The 13804-nt window shown below is 54.0% G+C and overlaps 1 protein-coding gene across 1 annotated transcript; it reads right to left on the minus strand.

The window, feature by feature from the left end:
- Positions 1–438: 438 nt before the first annotated feature.
- On the minus strand, positions 439–13794 carry RASIP1 (Ras interacting protein 1). The gene is made up of 12 exons (XM_061172779.1): positions 13441–13794; positions 13064–13204; positions 11785–12464; positions 9962–10317; positions 6303–6956; positions 5558–5595; positions 5176–5327; positions 4954–5057; positions 2989–3232; positions 2611–2783; positions 1419–1566; positions 439–843 (listed from the first exon to the last, which is right to left on the minus strand). The coding sequence occupies exons 2-12, from the start codon at positions 13198–13200 to the stop codon at positions 644–646; spliced, it is 2886 nt and encodes a 961-aa protein (XP_061028762.1). The 5' UTR covers positions 13201–13204; positions 13441–13794; the 3' UTR covers positions 439–643.
- Between the last annotated feature and the right edge of the window lie 10 nt (positions 13795–13804).

The following is a 13804-nucleotide window of genomic DNA, read 5'->3' on the forward strand; positions in this document are numbered from 1 at the left end:
GTTGCGGGCCCCTACTTTCGGATGTGAGGGAAGAGGGATTCCAGAACAGGGACAAGAAACGTTGAGGCTCATCAGTGTGCCCGACAGGCAGAAAGGTCCAGAAGGGGCTTGGGAACCCAGACTCCTGGGTCTGAGGGAGGAGGCTGGAGGATGGGCTATGGGCGGTCGAAGGGAGCGCTGGCTATTTCCCACTGGCAGGACTGAGGGCCTGATCTTTGGCAGAACAAGTTTAGGGCTCTGTTCTGAGATGCGTGGGAGGCCACAGTGCTCCTGGATTGGATTACATGCAAGAGGGCAAGCTGAGGCCGTGGCTATAAATATCACGGAGGATTCGGCAGGAGCCCAATGCTCCAGGCAAGGGCCCTGATGCCTTATTCCACAGAAAATCATCACTACCGCTCCCGAGTCTTAACAATAGAGGCATTGCCAATACCACAGATACCTTTATTGGTCCTGGCACTCAAATTCCCAAACCCATCTTCCCACGGTCCCATCCTCTACTACCCCCAAACTCAAACTCCCAGCATTCCACGCGGGGAAAAACTACAACTCCCAGAAAGCTCTGCGCTCAAACAGGCTCTAGACTCTAGAGGATAGAAGCCGATGAATTTTCAAGGTTCGCGCGCTCGTTTGCTATTGGTTTTCAAGGAGGCGTGGCCACGGGAGGTCCGTGGCGGTGATTGGCCGGCAGTTCCTGCTGCTCAAGATCCCAGAGGAGGCGGCGGAGCCTGCGCAGTTCACGGTGCAGGGCGTCGTCCGTCACAGGACCGGTGAGGCTGAGGCGCGAGCTGCCCAAGGGCAGGATGAGGGGAGGATGGGAGGAGAAGCTTTCGAAGATGTCCCCTATGAGACCGAAGAAGTCGGAGTTAAATTCTGAAAGTGGGCGTGAGGCAGCAGTGTCGGGGATGGCCGAGACTGCGTCACGCCCGAAGGAAGGAAAAAACCCCCGGCAGCTCCTGGAGCAGGGTCCCCTCAAACGCGACTCTTGGGAGTCCCCAAGCATCATGGGAGCTGTAGTTCAGACTATGAAAGGCCACCGTTGCCTGGGAAACGGGCGATGTAGTTGGGTTCTTGGGTCCATTAGGAAGGAAGGAGGAAGGACTGGGAACTTCGTTGTACAGATTCCTTAGAGTGGAGGGGCCTGGAACTCGGCCTCCTAGGTGAGGAAGGTAGTTTGGGGGGGAAAGAGGCTGGAGACCTGAACCGCTGCGAAAAAAATAAGGAGCTGGGGGCTTGAACTCCTGTATCCTGGGGGAGAATCCTGTATCCTGGGATCCAGCACTTAGATCCCGGGGCAGCAGAGGGCTAGGGGTCCAGAATCTTGGACCAGGAGGAAGGAGCTGGGGCTATGGATCCCTAGGTCCTGAGGACAGAAGAAAGCTGACAGCCCCAATGCCTCTGTCCCTATTTCTCCTCACCTGTGTCCACAGCATCTCGCTCTGCAGGGGGAGGATCCCAGGCAGGTGGAGGCCCGCGGCCAGGACCCAGCTGGTAGTGGCTGAGCAGATGGTGGAGCTGAGCAGGGGTCAGTGTGGGGTGGTCAGTTCGTAGGCTGCTCCATGAAGCCTGGTGGGAAGATGAGGTGAAAAATCTATGATCATTATGGCGCAGCTGAGAAATCCTAAGTGGAAGGCCCTCCATAGAAGAGGGCATGGATGTAGTGGGTAGACAGTGATGTCTGTGCAGTGTCTTCCAGGTACTGTGAGACATGGTTGTCACCAAAGTGATAGTGGGAAAGGGCATACTCTCAGCTTTAAAAAAGAAAAATGTGATTTGCTTCGGAATACATGAGGAGGTAGGAGTAGGCAGGGGTGGAGAAGAAACAAAATTGACCATTAGTTTATGTTACTGTGTGCATAGGTGTTCATTATTCTACTGTGGCTACTTTTTGTAACTGTTTGAAAATTTCTGTACCTAACCTAGATCTAGGCAACAGAATCATCACTGTGGTTAAAACAAGAGACTCAACCCAGATTGCCTGGGTTCAAAAGTCCCAGGCTACTCATTACCTTCTCGCAAACCCTGTGCCTCAGTTTCCTCACCTGTAAATTGGGGGAGAACAGGAACTACCTAACAGGGTTGTTAGGACGATTTAATATGGCAAGATTGTAAAGTACACAGAACTCTGACTGGTGCTTGTTAAATGCTCTGTAAAAGTTTGGTAAATAAAAGTAAATAAATGAAATCAAGTGACCTAGCCTGCCTGATTCTCAGTTTCTTTGTCTGAACAAAATTGTCAATTAATAACCTACTTCACGAGGCTTAGTCAGCATTCAGTGAGAAGGGCTAAACACAGTATCTGGCATGTAGTTTACGTTCAATGGATGTTTTAAACGTCACATTCCTTGGTCCCATACCAGACTTCCTGAATCAGCATGTCTGAGGGAGGGGACCCTGGAAACTATTATTAATAAGTCCAACTGGGATTCAGATGCAGCCAAACTTGGACATTTATGTGGCTGGCTTCCTTCTAGCTGCTGATGCATCACCCATGGTGTCTGAACTGGGACTGGGGATAACATGGAGTCCAAGGGGAGATCCAAGGGTAAGCTGAATACAGAGGACGGATGAGTGGGATTGGGGACTCAGAGGTCAGGGGTCAGGAGTCACCTTGAGCAGGGAGGTGCGAGGCACACAGAGCAGGTTCACAGCTATGGAGAGTTTCCGGAAGAACTCAGTGGCAATGTCACCCAGCCCAGCCCCCTGCAGCCAGTCCAAGACAAGGTCCAGGTTGGTTCGGATTTGGACAGCTCGGGACCACTGATAGAAAGGTCGGCCTTGACCTGTGGGGGAAGAGTGTGAGAAGCAATGGGTGCACGGACTCTGCCCTCCTGCCTCCCAGACCTTTCCTATTCTTCAGCTTGGGATCTGGAGCTTGCTCTCCAGAGTCCCTAAAGATGAGGCCTGAGCCTCTGATGTGTCTTAACTGATGCAGGTCTCAGTGGCTCCTGTCTCTGCTTCCCGGGCCCTTTCCAGACCCACCCTCACCTCGTTCCATCAGCGAGTTGAGAAGGGATGCATTGGAGAAGAAGAACAAGTAGCCGAAAGTCTGAGACACAAGGTCCGGGTGCAGCTCGCACTGGCTGGTCAGTTCCAGGGCAGCTTGAAATACGCCCAGGGTAGGTCTCAACCCTGGAGGCATGGCCCCCAGCTCGGCTCCAGGCCCTGGCAGCTCTGCCCCAGCTGTGAAAGGGTTACTATCCAGGAGAGCAGGCAGCGTTGAATACAGAGTCTGAGGAGACACAGAGATGCAAACAAGGGGTTGGACTACAACTCCCTGAAAGCTTCAGGGTAGTAAAGCATGAAGGTACTGGGGAGCTCCACCAAAGGCTTCTGGGAATTGTAGTCCATTCTACCTTCAACACCCTAAAGGTCTCCATGAGCAAAATCCTACTTTCCAGATAGGTTCCTAGCATTCATCAGGCCTGGGATACCTCAAGTTTAAGAAAGGCTTTCCAGAAGTGTCTTGGGTATTTTAAGACCACCTCTGATGTAGTTCTCAACAGAGACAGCTCAAGGAGGACAAAGGACGTTGAAAAAAGAGGCTCCCTTCAATCAAAGAATTATTTATCCAGAATTCCCGAAGGAAAGGAAAAGAATGGAGAGTCAGGAAGTGGGAGTGGGGTGGCAGTTAGCCCGTGGAAAGTGAGATCAGGCCAAGGACAGGAAATGAGGTCAGAGCCAAAGAAGAAATAAAACCACACTTGGCAGGGATGTACAGGAAGTGAAGCCTGGGAGGAAAGGGCTTCACAAATCAAGGCTGCTCAAGGAACATAGAGACTACCTGTCCCAAAATATCCCCTTTCATTCTACAGATAAGGAATGAGGCCCAACATAAGACAGAAACCCTGAGAATTCCAAGAAGCAATATTAAGTTCAAGAGCGGTGGCGGTGGGACTTCCCTGGTGGTGCAGTGGATAAGACTCCATGCTCCCAATGCAGGCGGCCTGGGTTCAATCCCTGGTCAGGGAACTAGATCCCACATGTATGCTGCAACTAAGAGTTTGCATGCCAAAACTAAGGAGCCCACGTGCCACAACTAAGGAGCCCACCTGCCGCAACTAAGGCCCAGCACAACCAGATAAATAAATATTAAAAAAAAAAAAAAGGGGGCTTCCTTGGTGGCGCAGTGGTTGAGAATCTGCCTGCCAATGCAGGGGACACGGGTTCGAGCCCTGGTCTGGGAAGATCCCACATGCCGCGGAGCAGCTGGGCCCGTGAGCCACAATTACTAAGCCTGTGCGTCTGGAGCCTGTGCTCCGCAACAAGAGAGGCCGCGATAGTGAGAGGCCCGTGCACCGCGATGAAGAGTGGCCCCTGCTTGCCGCAACTGGAGAAAGCCCTCGCACAGAAACGAAGACCCAACACAGCCATAAATAAATAAATAAATAAAATAAAATAAAATAAAAAAGAGTGGTGGCGGGGGACTGGGGCAGGAAGCAGGCCCTACAGGATGGGCACTCCAGGGAGAAAAAGGTTTGTGGCTCAGAAAAGGGAATGAATTCAAAGCTATAGGAAGTGAGGTCAGCAAACACAGAAAGTGAGGCCTGAATAAAGAGGTTTAATTTAAATGACAGTGCCTAGCATTATTTGATCTATATTTATCTATCTATCTATCTATCTATCTAACTTATCAGTGACTTAAGAGTGGACTTAGAAAACAGGAGCTTGATATAACAGTGATATAACCAGGCAGTGAAGTCAGCCTATCAGGAGGGGATAGTTGCGGAGACAGGAAGAGAAGTCAGGAAGGCAGGAAGTGATGTAAGCTCAAACAGGAAGTGGTACCAGAACAGCAAAGTGCGAGGTGGGGGAGGGCCTGGGACATGGGAATTGATGTCAGAGAAGCAGGAAATGTTGCTAGGTCAAATAAGAAGTGACACCAGAGCAATGTGATGTAGTTCAAACAGGAAGTGATGCTATGCCAAACAGGAAGCAGGGGTCAAGGCCAACCTTGGTGAGGTAGTAGACAGACTGCTGGAAGGTACACATGATGACCTCATCCAGGAGGGCCATAGCCTCGTCACACAATTCCAAGTCATTGCAGAGCTGTGGGTCTGAGGACAGGCATAGGAGTGAGAGGGAGAACCAGAGGCTGCCAGGCAGAAGCCCAGGTCCCCAGGTGCAGGGAACGGCAGGAGGCTTGGACAAGCATGGGCCTGGGTCAGAGCTCACCCTCCTGGTCGGCCTCCTTCTCCATCTCTAGCACCTTCTCCTGCACAAAGCTCAGCAGCTCCGTGGTGTTGGCCATCCATAGCATGAGTGGCCGCAACTCCACAGACACAGCCTCAGGGGTCAAGGGCACCTCAGGAACCCCCTCAGGGTGGCTGGGAAAAGGGGAAGGGACTTGTAATCCTTGCCCAATTCCCCCCCAAAATATGCAAACCCCGAGATCTGGGTCTAACTGGGGTCAGAGTCCAACCCTCATTTCACAACTAGAAAAGTTGAGTCCCAAAGAAGCTTGCACTAAAACATGCATGGAAATGTGAACATAGAACTGGCTGCGAATCCTGATCCCTACATCACTCTAGACCCTTCTCCCCAGAGTTTCTCTTACTTTTCTGGCTGACGGTCTCCAATTTCCTTAATCTTTTCCTGTGGAACAGTAAGATCAGAATTAAGGTGAGGTGGATGAGGAAGAGAGACCTCTGAGTTAATGCCCTGATTTTTCCTTTTTGACAATAGACTCTCCCCAGTTTTCAAATGGACTCTGATCCTCAAGCTTCAGAATAGTCAATCCTCTTCTTACAGTTTAAAACACACACCCCTATGATTAAGAGTGGTCTGTCTCCCTTTAGGTCTACTTCTGCTCAAATGGAGTTTCCCCCTATTCAAAAAAAAACCTCCTAAACCTTTCCTCTAACTAGGCCCCAGCTCAATAGGATGGAACTTTCCCCGCCTCCCCCCCCCCCCAACTCTGAATGGCTTCTCCCTGGCAGATCCATCTGCTGGTCCAGTGGGTTTGTTCTCACTCGCCTCCAAGAGTGGTCTCGCCCACTACGGCTCCAACCTTCAGGGATCTCTTCCCCTACCCCATCTCCCAGGATGGTTTCTTCCAATATCCCCCAGCTGTAAAGATAGGTACTACTGTACTGTCTTCTCTTTAAGCACTGTGGATTAATCCACAACTCCCAGCATCCCTTGGGGCCCCTTGCTTAATAGCCCAAGCCCCCTCCTGAGGTATCCTGGGAGATGTAGTTTTGTCCTGCCCAACTACGAAACTAAGGTTGGAGGTGGCGAGAGGAGGCTCGGGAAAGGACTTGGGGCGCAGATGGGACTGGACGCAGGTTGGCAGTGCTCACCCAGACAGCCTCCTTGATGAGACGGGCCAGGCGGCCCAGCAGGCGCGGCAGGTGGCCCAGCTCCAGCTCCCGAGCTGAATGCTGCACACACAGCGCCAGCAGCGTGGCGGGCCCCAGGGGCGGCAGGTCCCCGGCGCCGGCGGCCGCGGCACGCACGATCTCACCCAGCAGCGCCTCTTCCTCGCGCGGCCGAAAGCGCAGCACGGGCTCACGGCCGTCCAGGTAGGCCGCCAGTGCCTCACCGCGCTCCTGCAGGCCACGGCCACACAGGCGGCAAGAGAAAGCCCAGCCGGGGCCCGGCGGTGTGGCCCCGGGGCGTGCGGGCAGCCACGGAGGCCTCGCCGGCCCCGCGCCCCCAGCGCGGGGGTCCTTGTACATGAACAGGAAGTGCTCACCAAGCCCCAGCAGGTCGCCCGGATGCAGCTCGGTCTCCCGCAGCAGGAGGCACCCATTGTGCGTGACCGGGGCTCCCCGGGATGGGCGCACCATAGCCGGGGGCTCAGGACCTGCGCGCACTGTGCAGTGACGCGGCAGGATGTCCGGGGCGTTGAGAAAGGTGTCTACATACGGGGCTGGAGACCCACCGCGGGCCGAGGAGTTCCCACCCCGGCCGAACACGTGCTGCTCCCGCGTCATCACATACACCACGAAGTCCTGGAGGGAAAGTGAAGATGCACTAAAGGACACCACTCCACGAGGACTGGGTGCTTCTGAGGAAATCCCTTACCCACAATTGACCAGATGCCTTGAATGAGCACTTCCAAGGAGATCTCCTGGGATCCCAAAGGACTCACCAATTACCTCCGACCTCCCATGAGTGGACTCTTCAAAGGCACTTCCTATGGTGAACTGTCCCATAACATCCATCCTGAAGACTGGATACGAGGAAACCCCTTTCTTGACATGGGCTCTACCATTTCCCTCCCTCAAAGAATGGATGCTTCCCGGGAGATCTTTTTCCAATGGATTCTCCCATCTTCTCACCTCCTCTGAATGGACTCCTTCAAGGCAATCCCTTCCTACAGTGGATTCTCCCATAACATCCAGCCCAAAGAATGGGTGCTTCCAAGGACACCACATCTCCATTACTAAAATGGACTGTCCCACTACCCTCACCCTCTAAGAATGGACCTTCCCAAGGAAACCTTCTTTCTCCTAGGAACTCTCCCATTTCCCTGCCCCAGTCCCCACTTGCCCATCATTCCACCCCTGTGATGGAGGCTTTCAAAGACATTTCCCCTTCCAATAATAGTTTCTCTCAATATTCCCAAAGCAAGGATACCTTTAAAGAGATCTCCCCTTTGAACAAAGCTTTCTTCCATTATCTCTACCCCATGAATGTACACTTCCAAGGAGACCCACTTTCTATAATGGACTCTCATTTTTTCCCACCCCATGAATTTACTTCCAAGGAGCTGTAATTCTACAATGGACTCACCTATTCCCCCCACTCCCAGGATGGAGGATTCCAAAGACACTCTCCCTCCCATCAATGGATGCTCTCAATATTCCCATCCCCAAAAAGGACATCTCCAAGGAGATCTCCATACAGTGGCACTTCTAGTAACCCCATCTTATAAATAGATGTTTTCAAGGAGACCCTCTTCTTATAATGGAGTGTCCCATTTCATCCACCAAATGAAGAGGTGCATTCCAGAAGACCCCTTCCTAAAAATGACTCTCCCATCTGCATCCTATAAAAATGGAAGCACTCTGTCTGACCCCCTTCCTAAAGTAGACACTTCTGTTCCCCATTCATGTCTGAGAAGACAGTCATCCTGATATCCATAAATCCCCTCCCTACACTGAACTCTCTCCCACTACCTCCACCCCATGAATGCACGTTTCTAAATTTCCTTACTACAATGTATTGGTTCATTTGCCTCTTGAGAAATATGGATCTTTCCATATTTCTGATCACCTTCTGAAGGTAGAATCTCCTATTTTTCATCCCTGTCTGGAGGAATGGAATGATCCAAAATACCCAAACCCCCTCTTTACAATGGGCTCTCCTGTTCCCTAACCCAAGAAGGGATTCTTCCATTGCACCTCACATGAACTCTCACGTTACAGACACCCATGAATAGATGAATGCAAACAAATTCCTCTCTACAAGAGATTAAACTCTTACTCCTGTTCCCAAGGAATGGACACTTCCAATGAAGCCTCTTACAAAGAAATTTCTCATGAATCCCATCTGAAAGAATGGATGTTTCCAATGTTTCCCTCTCTTCCCATAACGTACTTTCTTATATTCCCAGAATAGATCCTTCCAATTTGACCACCTTTCCAAAATAGAGCCTCCTATTCACCAACCTTGTCTGGAGGAATGGACTGTTGTAATATATACAAACCCCTTCCTACAATGAACTTACCCTGTCCTGTTGCCCCAACAAGGAAGCATGAATTCCTCCAATGCAAGTTCTTTGAATAGTTTTAACCTCTCACCCATATACACAGCCAAGTGACCTAACCCAGTTGGATCCCTCTCTGAGAGTAAAAATGGAACTGTTCAGTAAACTCCACCACCTTCTAGAGTGGGCTTTCCCATTGATCCCAGCTGTACCTGTTGAACTTGGCTGTACCACTGTTACCCAAAGGTAGACAAAACCATAAGAATGATTCTCCTAATTATCACACACACACACATGAATATTTCCAATAATACATTACATTTCTTTAATGAAATAACTTACCACTGGCCCCCAACCACTAATCCTTTCTTTCTCTTGCTCCCCAACACTCAAATAAGTTCTCCTATTGCCACTGATGTATGTAAAATAGAAGTATCACTACCACCTGCCCCCATCAACAATGCTCACAATCGTTCTAAAGTAAACCATCAACTTTAAAAAATGATTTAGGGACTTCCCTGGTGGTCCAGTGGTAAAGAATCCGCCTTCCAATGCAGGGGACTCGGGTTCGATCCCTGGTCGGGGAACTAAAACCCCACATGCCGCGGGGCAACTAAGCCCGCGTGCTGCAAAGTACGGAGCCCGCGCGACACAACTAGAGAGAAGCCCTTGCACCGCAACGAAGAGTCCGCACCCGCAACAAAAGATCCCGCATGCCGCAACTAAGACACGAGGCCGCCAAAAATAAAAATAAAAAAATTAATTAAATAAATATTTTTAAAAAAATGATTCAATCCACTCCTCCTAAGACAACATAGGCTTACCCCAAACAAGATTCCAGGCATCAATCAAATTATCTCCCTCCCCAGAAGATACTCTTCCATTACTCTCCCTCAAGAAAGAGAGGCCTCCAAGAAGACCTTTCTAAAATAGGCTCTCCCAGGAGTTACCTGGTGGACTAGTGGTTAGAATTCCGGGCTTTCACTTCTGTGGCCCGGGTTCAATCCCTGGTCGGGGAACTGAGATCCCGCAAGTCGCGCAGCGCAGGAAAATAAAATAAAGTGGGCTCTCCCATTCTCCCTGGAGGAAGACACTGCTTTCTCCCAACTTTGAAAGAAATGAATCATCGCCTACTTGTCCCTCCAGTGAAATCCTTCTCCGACATCTATCTCCACCACTTCCATTCTCTTCTCAGACATATCTGAGACTAACGCGACCCACGGGATTCTGGGAGTTGTAGTTTTGCCGCCCATTCAACCAAAGGGTGGGGCATAGGTCTCTCTCGTTAGGAGAGGTTGCGCTTACCTGGGCGTCCTGGTAGCCCTGCAGCAGCAGGAAGTAGGGGCGGTTGCTGGGGGCCTGGATGAGGCACTGGGTCAATTGATCGAAGTCGCCGGGGTCTACAGGTCCGATTTGGGCATCAGCTGCCCCTGGGGCCATGCTAAGTGCCTGCTGCCTGCGCTCCTGCTGCCGCCGTCTCCGACCCTGCAGACTGAGCTCCGATACGCTGCGCCGCAAGGACAGGTTTTCCGAGCGCTCCTTGCCCCCGGACCCAGCCGAGGGCCCTGACCCCGACCCCGGGCCAGGACTGGCCAGCGCCGCCCCACCTGACGCCGCGCGGGAGCGGTTCTTCTGTGGCCGCCACGAGGGGGCGCCCGTGCCTGCCGAGAGAGATGGAGAAAGATGAGACGGAAACTGGAAAGAGACCTAGGGAGAGCCAGACTCGGAGAGCTAGAGATTCTAAAGAGACAATTGGCTGCAAAGAGGTGAGGCTGCTTCCCACATTTAGGTTTTTGCATATGCTGTTCCCTGTGCCTGGAACACACTTCCTGCTTGACTCCTACCCATCTTGTAATTTCAGCTCATAAATTCATTCATTCTTTCAGTTAATATTTTTTGAGCCCCTACTACGTGCCAGGCACTGTTCTAGGCACTAGAACTGTTCACGAAGAACCGAGAAGATTCTGCCCCAAGGAAAGCAGAAACCACCTCCTCTTGAACACCCTTCCCTGACATTCCAAGTCGAAGCAGAGAAGGGCACCACTGGCACTCCGAACTTTGTCACACACAGCCCTGGCATCTAGTAGGTGCCCAGTGGAAATGAGCTGAATGAGTGAACTGATGTTTTTCTCACTGGGCTGTGAAATCTAGAAGGGTGGGAATTGTCAATGTCCCCACTGTATTCCCCCAGGGCCCTAAATAATGTGTGGCCCACAGAAGGTGTTCAGTGAATGCTTTTTGGAAAAAAAAGAAAAGAAAAGAAAAAAAAGACAATGATGGTTATAATTGCCATTCTTTAGCAACTACTATATGCCAAGCCCTGTGCTAAAACCCTTTATATGCATTATATCGTTGAATCTTCGCCTAGGATTTTGCTGTGTTTAACCGGTGAAGAAAACCCATGAGTGTAACTGCTACACCACTCTATCTCCCAAAGGGAGACTCGGGAACAGAAAAGCTGTGAGAAGGCTCCCTGAGCAGACACTATCTTTGTGAGCCCGGCCCCACCCCTGCCAGACTGTGCCCCCCGACTTTGTTATTTCATCACAGGCGCACCTCCTGTTCCAGGCCAGGCCTTCTCAAATACTAGGCCCCCAAGTAGCCTGGTCCTTGGCCAATACAAATACCTCTTCATTTCCCGTGCACCACCCTCAAGCCCCCACTCAGGCTTTGCAGCCAACCCAGCCTAAGGTCACCTGGTCCAAGGCCCACCCTTCTGAAGCTCCGCCCTTTCTTAGGCTCTGATCTAATAGCCCATTTCCTCACCTTCCAAGCGCGTCCCCCTTCTAGCTTCCTTCTACATAGGCCCTGCCCCTCACGAGCCAATTCAGCCTACTACTGAGAGGCCATCTGCCATCAGGACCACGCCCATCAACTCTGCACCTATCCCAAGGGCAAAGTCCTCGGGCCTAGCCCATCTGGCTGACCTAGGTCCTGCTCCACCTTCGCCTTCCCCTAGATCCAGTGCTATAGGTCCCGCGCAGTGTCCGTCCCGCGGACCCCTCCCCCGGCGCCCGCCATCCTGTCCCAAGTCCCTCAGGCCCCGCCCACACTGGCCCCGCCCACGCCCCACCCATCCCTCCACAGGCCCCGCCCCCAGAATCCGGCTTCCCACCCCCACAGCTCACCGTCGCCGTCTGCCGCTCCGAAGGCCTCCTGCTCCAGGCGGCGCGCCTCCTCGCGGCCGCGGAGCTCGAAACGCCGTGCCCAGCCGGGCCGCGCCCGCCACAGCTCCTGCACCAGCAGTGGGCGCTCCGAGTCGCCCAAAACTCGCAGGTGCTCCGCCCGCCACTCGCCGCTGCCCATGGCGCCCGCCGCGGGCCGGCCCAGCGCGTCGCACAGCGCGAAGGCGTCCACGCAGCTGCTCTCGCCGGGGCCGCTGCCGGGGCTGCCGGCCAGACCGTAGCGCTCCAGCGCCTCGGCCACCAGCTCGCGCGCCGTGGAGCGCGCCGTGGCCAGCACGCTCTTGTAGTTGGCGCCCGAAGCCAACCCGGCGCCGAAGATCTTGAGGACCCCCGGGGGCGCCGTGGCGCGGGCGGCCAGTGGCGGCTCGGGGGCCACGCCCGCCGCCAGCTCCGGCAGCTTCTTCTCGCTGGCCCAGCGCTGCGCGGCCCCCGGAGTCCCGGGGGCTCCCGCGCCACCGGACCCCGTGGTCCCCGAGCCCCGAAAGAGCTGAGAGATGCGCTTGGCGCGGCTCCCTGAGGCTCCCCCGGCCGCCTTGACCGCGCCCACTCGCCGCAGCTCCACGTGCGGCGGTGCCGGGGGCAGCGGCTCGCTGCTGCGGCTCCCCGTGTCCGAAGACGAAGACCTGGGAGCCCACCGGCGAGCAGAGACACGGGAGAGAGAACCAGAAGGACATGCAGAGACGGGGGCAGGGGTTAGAGAAAGAGAGAGGTGGGCAGAGACCCAGAGTGGGGGGGCGGGGAGGAACAGAGACCCAGAAAGGGAGGGACAGACACCCAGAGATAGTGGGGGACAAACACCCACAGAAGGACGAGAGACGCGGGGTGTATAGAGATGGGGGGCGGCGTGGGCAGAGGCCAGAGGCAAAGAGAGAGCGAGGGAGAGAAAATAAATAAATAAAGGCGAGTCCCACAGAAGGAAATTCCAAGAGGTGAGCAGGGAGAGGAGGAAGGTGAACCAAACCGCTACTCGTTCTGTGTCCCTATCCCCGTGTCCACCGGCCTAAGCCCATCTCCAGCCCCAGCACTTCCCTCACCGGACCCTATATCACTGGGGCCCACTGTCCCCTACCGCCTGCCATCTCACTTGCCCATTCAGGACAGGAACTGCAGCCAACTCTTTCCGGTTCCCTGGCATTACCCAGTGCAGGGACTGGGTCATAAACAGGGACAGATGGGAGGCAGGTGGGGCAGGGGCAGCAACCGTGAGGAGGTGGGCACTCACTTGACAGAGACAGCGCTGGGCCAGCGTCGACCCAGCTTGGCCAGCTGCTTCCTGGGAGAATTGATCCACAGGCCCACCGGGAGATGGAGCTTCCCGAAACGGGGGCTTCCGCCCTCCTTCCGCTCACCAGATAGCATGGCCCTAAGGGAGGGTGGATAAAGCCCCAGCTCCTGAGGCCTTGAGAGGTAGGGATGGGGTGAAGGGGGACCTGGACTCCTGAGTCAGAGGGAGGAGGGGTCTGGGACCCAGACTCCAGAATCTGGGTGGAGGAGGGGATGGGAGCCCGGATTGCTGGTTGCTGGGATGGGGGATGGCTGGGAACTGACTCCTGGGTCTGAGGGAGGAGGGTGCTGGACTCCTGGGTCCCCAGCTCTTACCCTGCTTCGGGTCCCGGCAGCACCCGGGGGCCCTGGCTCCGCTTGCCCTGCTTGGTTCCTGACCCCGCTGCTCCTGTTCAGCCTTTGCCTCTGCCCCAGCTCCCAGCACTGGGTGGGGGACAGGAAAAGGCAAGAGGAAACCGGCAGGAAGAGCGGGGAGGGGGCGTCCTGTGAGGGGACCGGGCCTGGGGGAGGAGACCTGGGGAAGGCTGGCCCGGCCCCACTCCTTGATTCTGGAATTACATCGCAGCCAGTTGGCCCCTTCCAGGACCCACAGGACCAGGTTCCCAGCCCCTCCTCCCTCAGACAGAAGACCATCCCCAGGCTTCCCTAGGGGAACCAAAAGTTAGAATCAGTCCGGAGG

This window comes from Eubalaena glacialis, chromosome 18, assembly GCF_028564815.1.
Source record: "Eubalaena glacialis isolate mEubGla1 chromosome 18, mEubGla1.1.hap2.+ XY, whole genome shotgun sequence".
NCBI classification, from domain to species: Eukaryota; Metazoa; Chordata; class Mammalia; order Artiodactyla; family Balaenidae; genus Eubalaena; species Eubalaena glacialis.

Excerpts from the sequence above, each read along its gene's own strand:
- RASIP1 (XM_061172779.1), bottom strand. The coding sequence starts at position 13,200 with ATGCTATCTGGTGAGCGGAAGGAGGGCGGAAGCCCCCGTTTCGGGAAG. Across the intron at positions 5,596-6,302 it reads TCATCAAGGAGGCTGTCTGG|GAAAAGATTAAGGAAATTGG; the intron begins GTGAGCACTGCC and ends ACTGTTCCACAG. Across the intron at positions 844-1,418 it reads GCGAGATGCTGTGGACACAG|GGGACATCTTCGAAAGCTTC; the intron begins GTGAGGAGAAAT and ends TCGGTCTCATAG.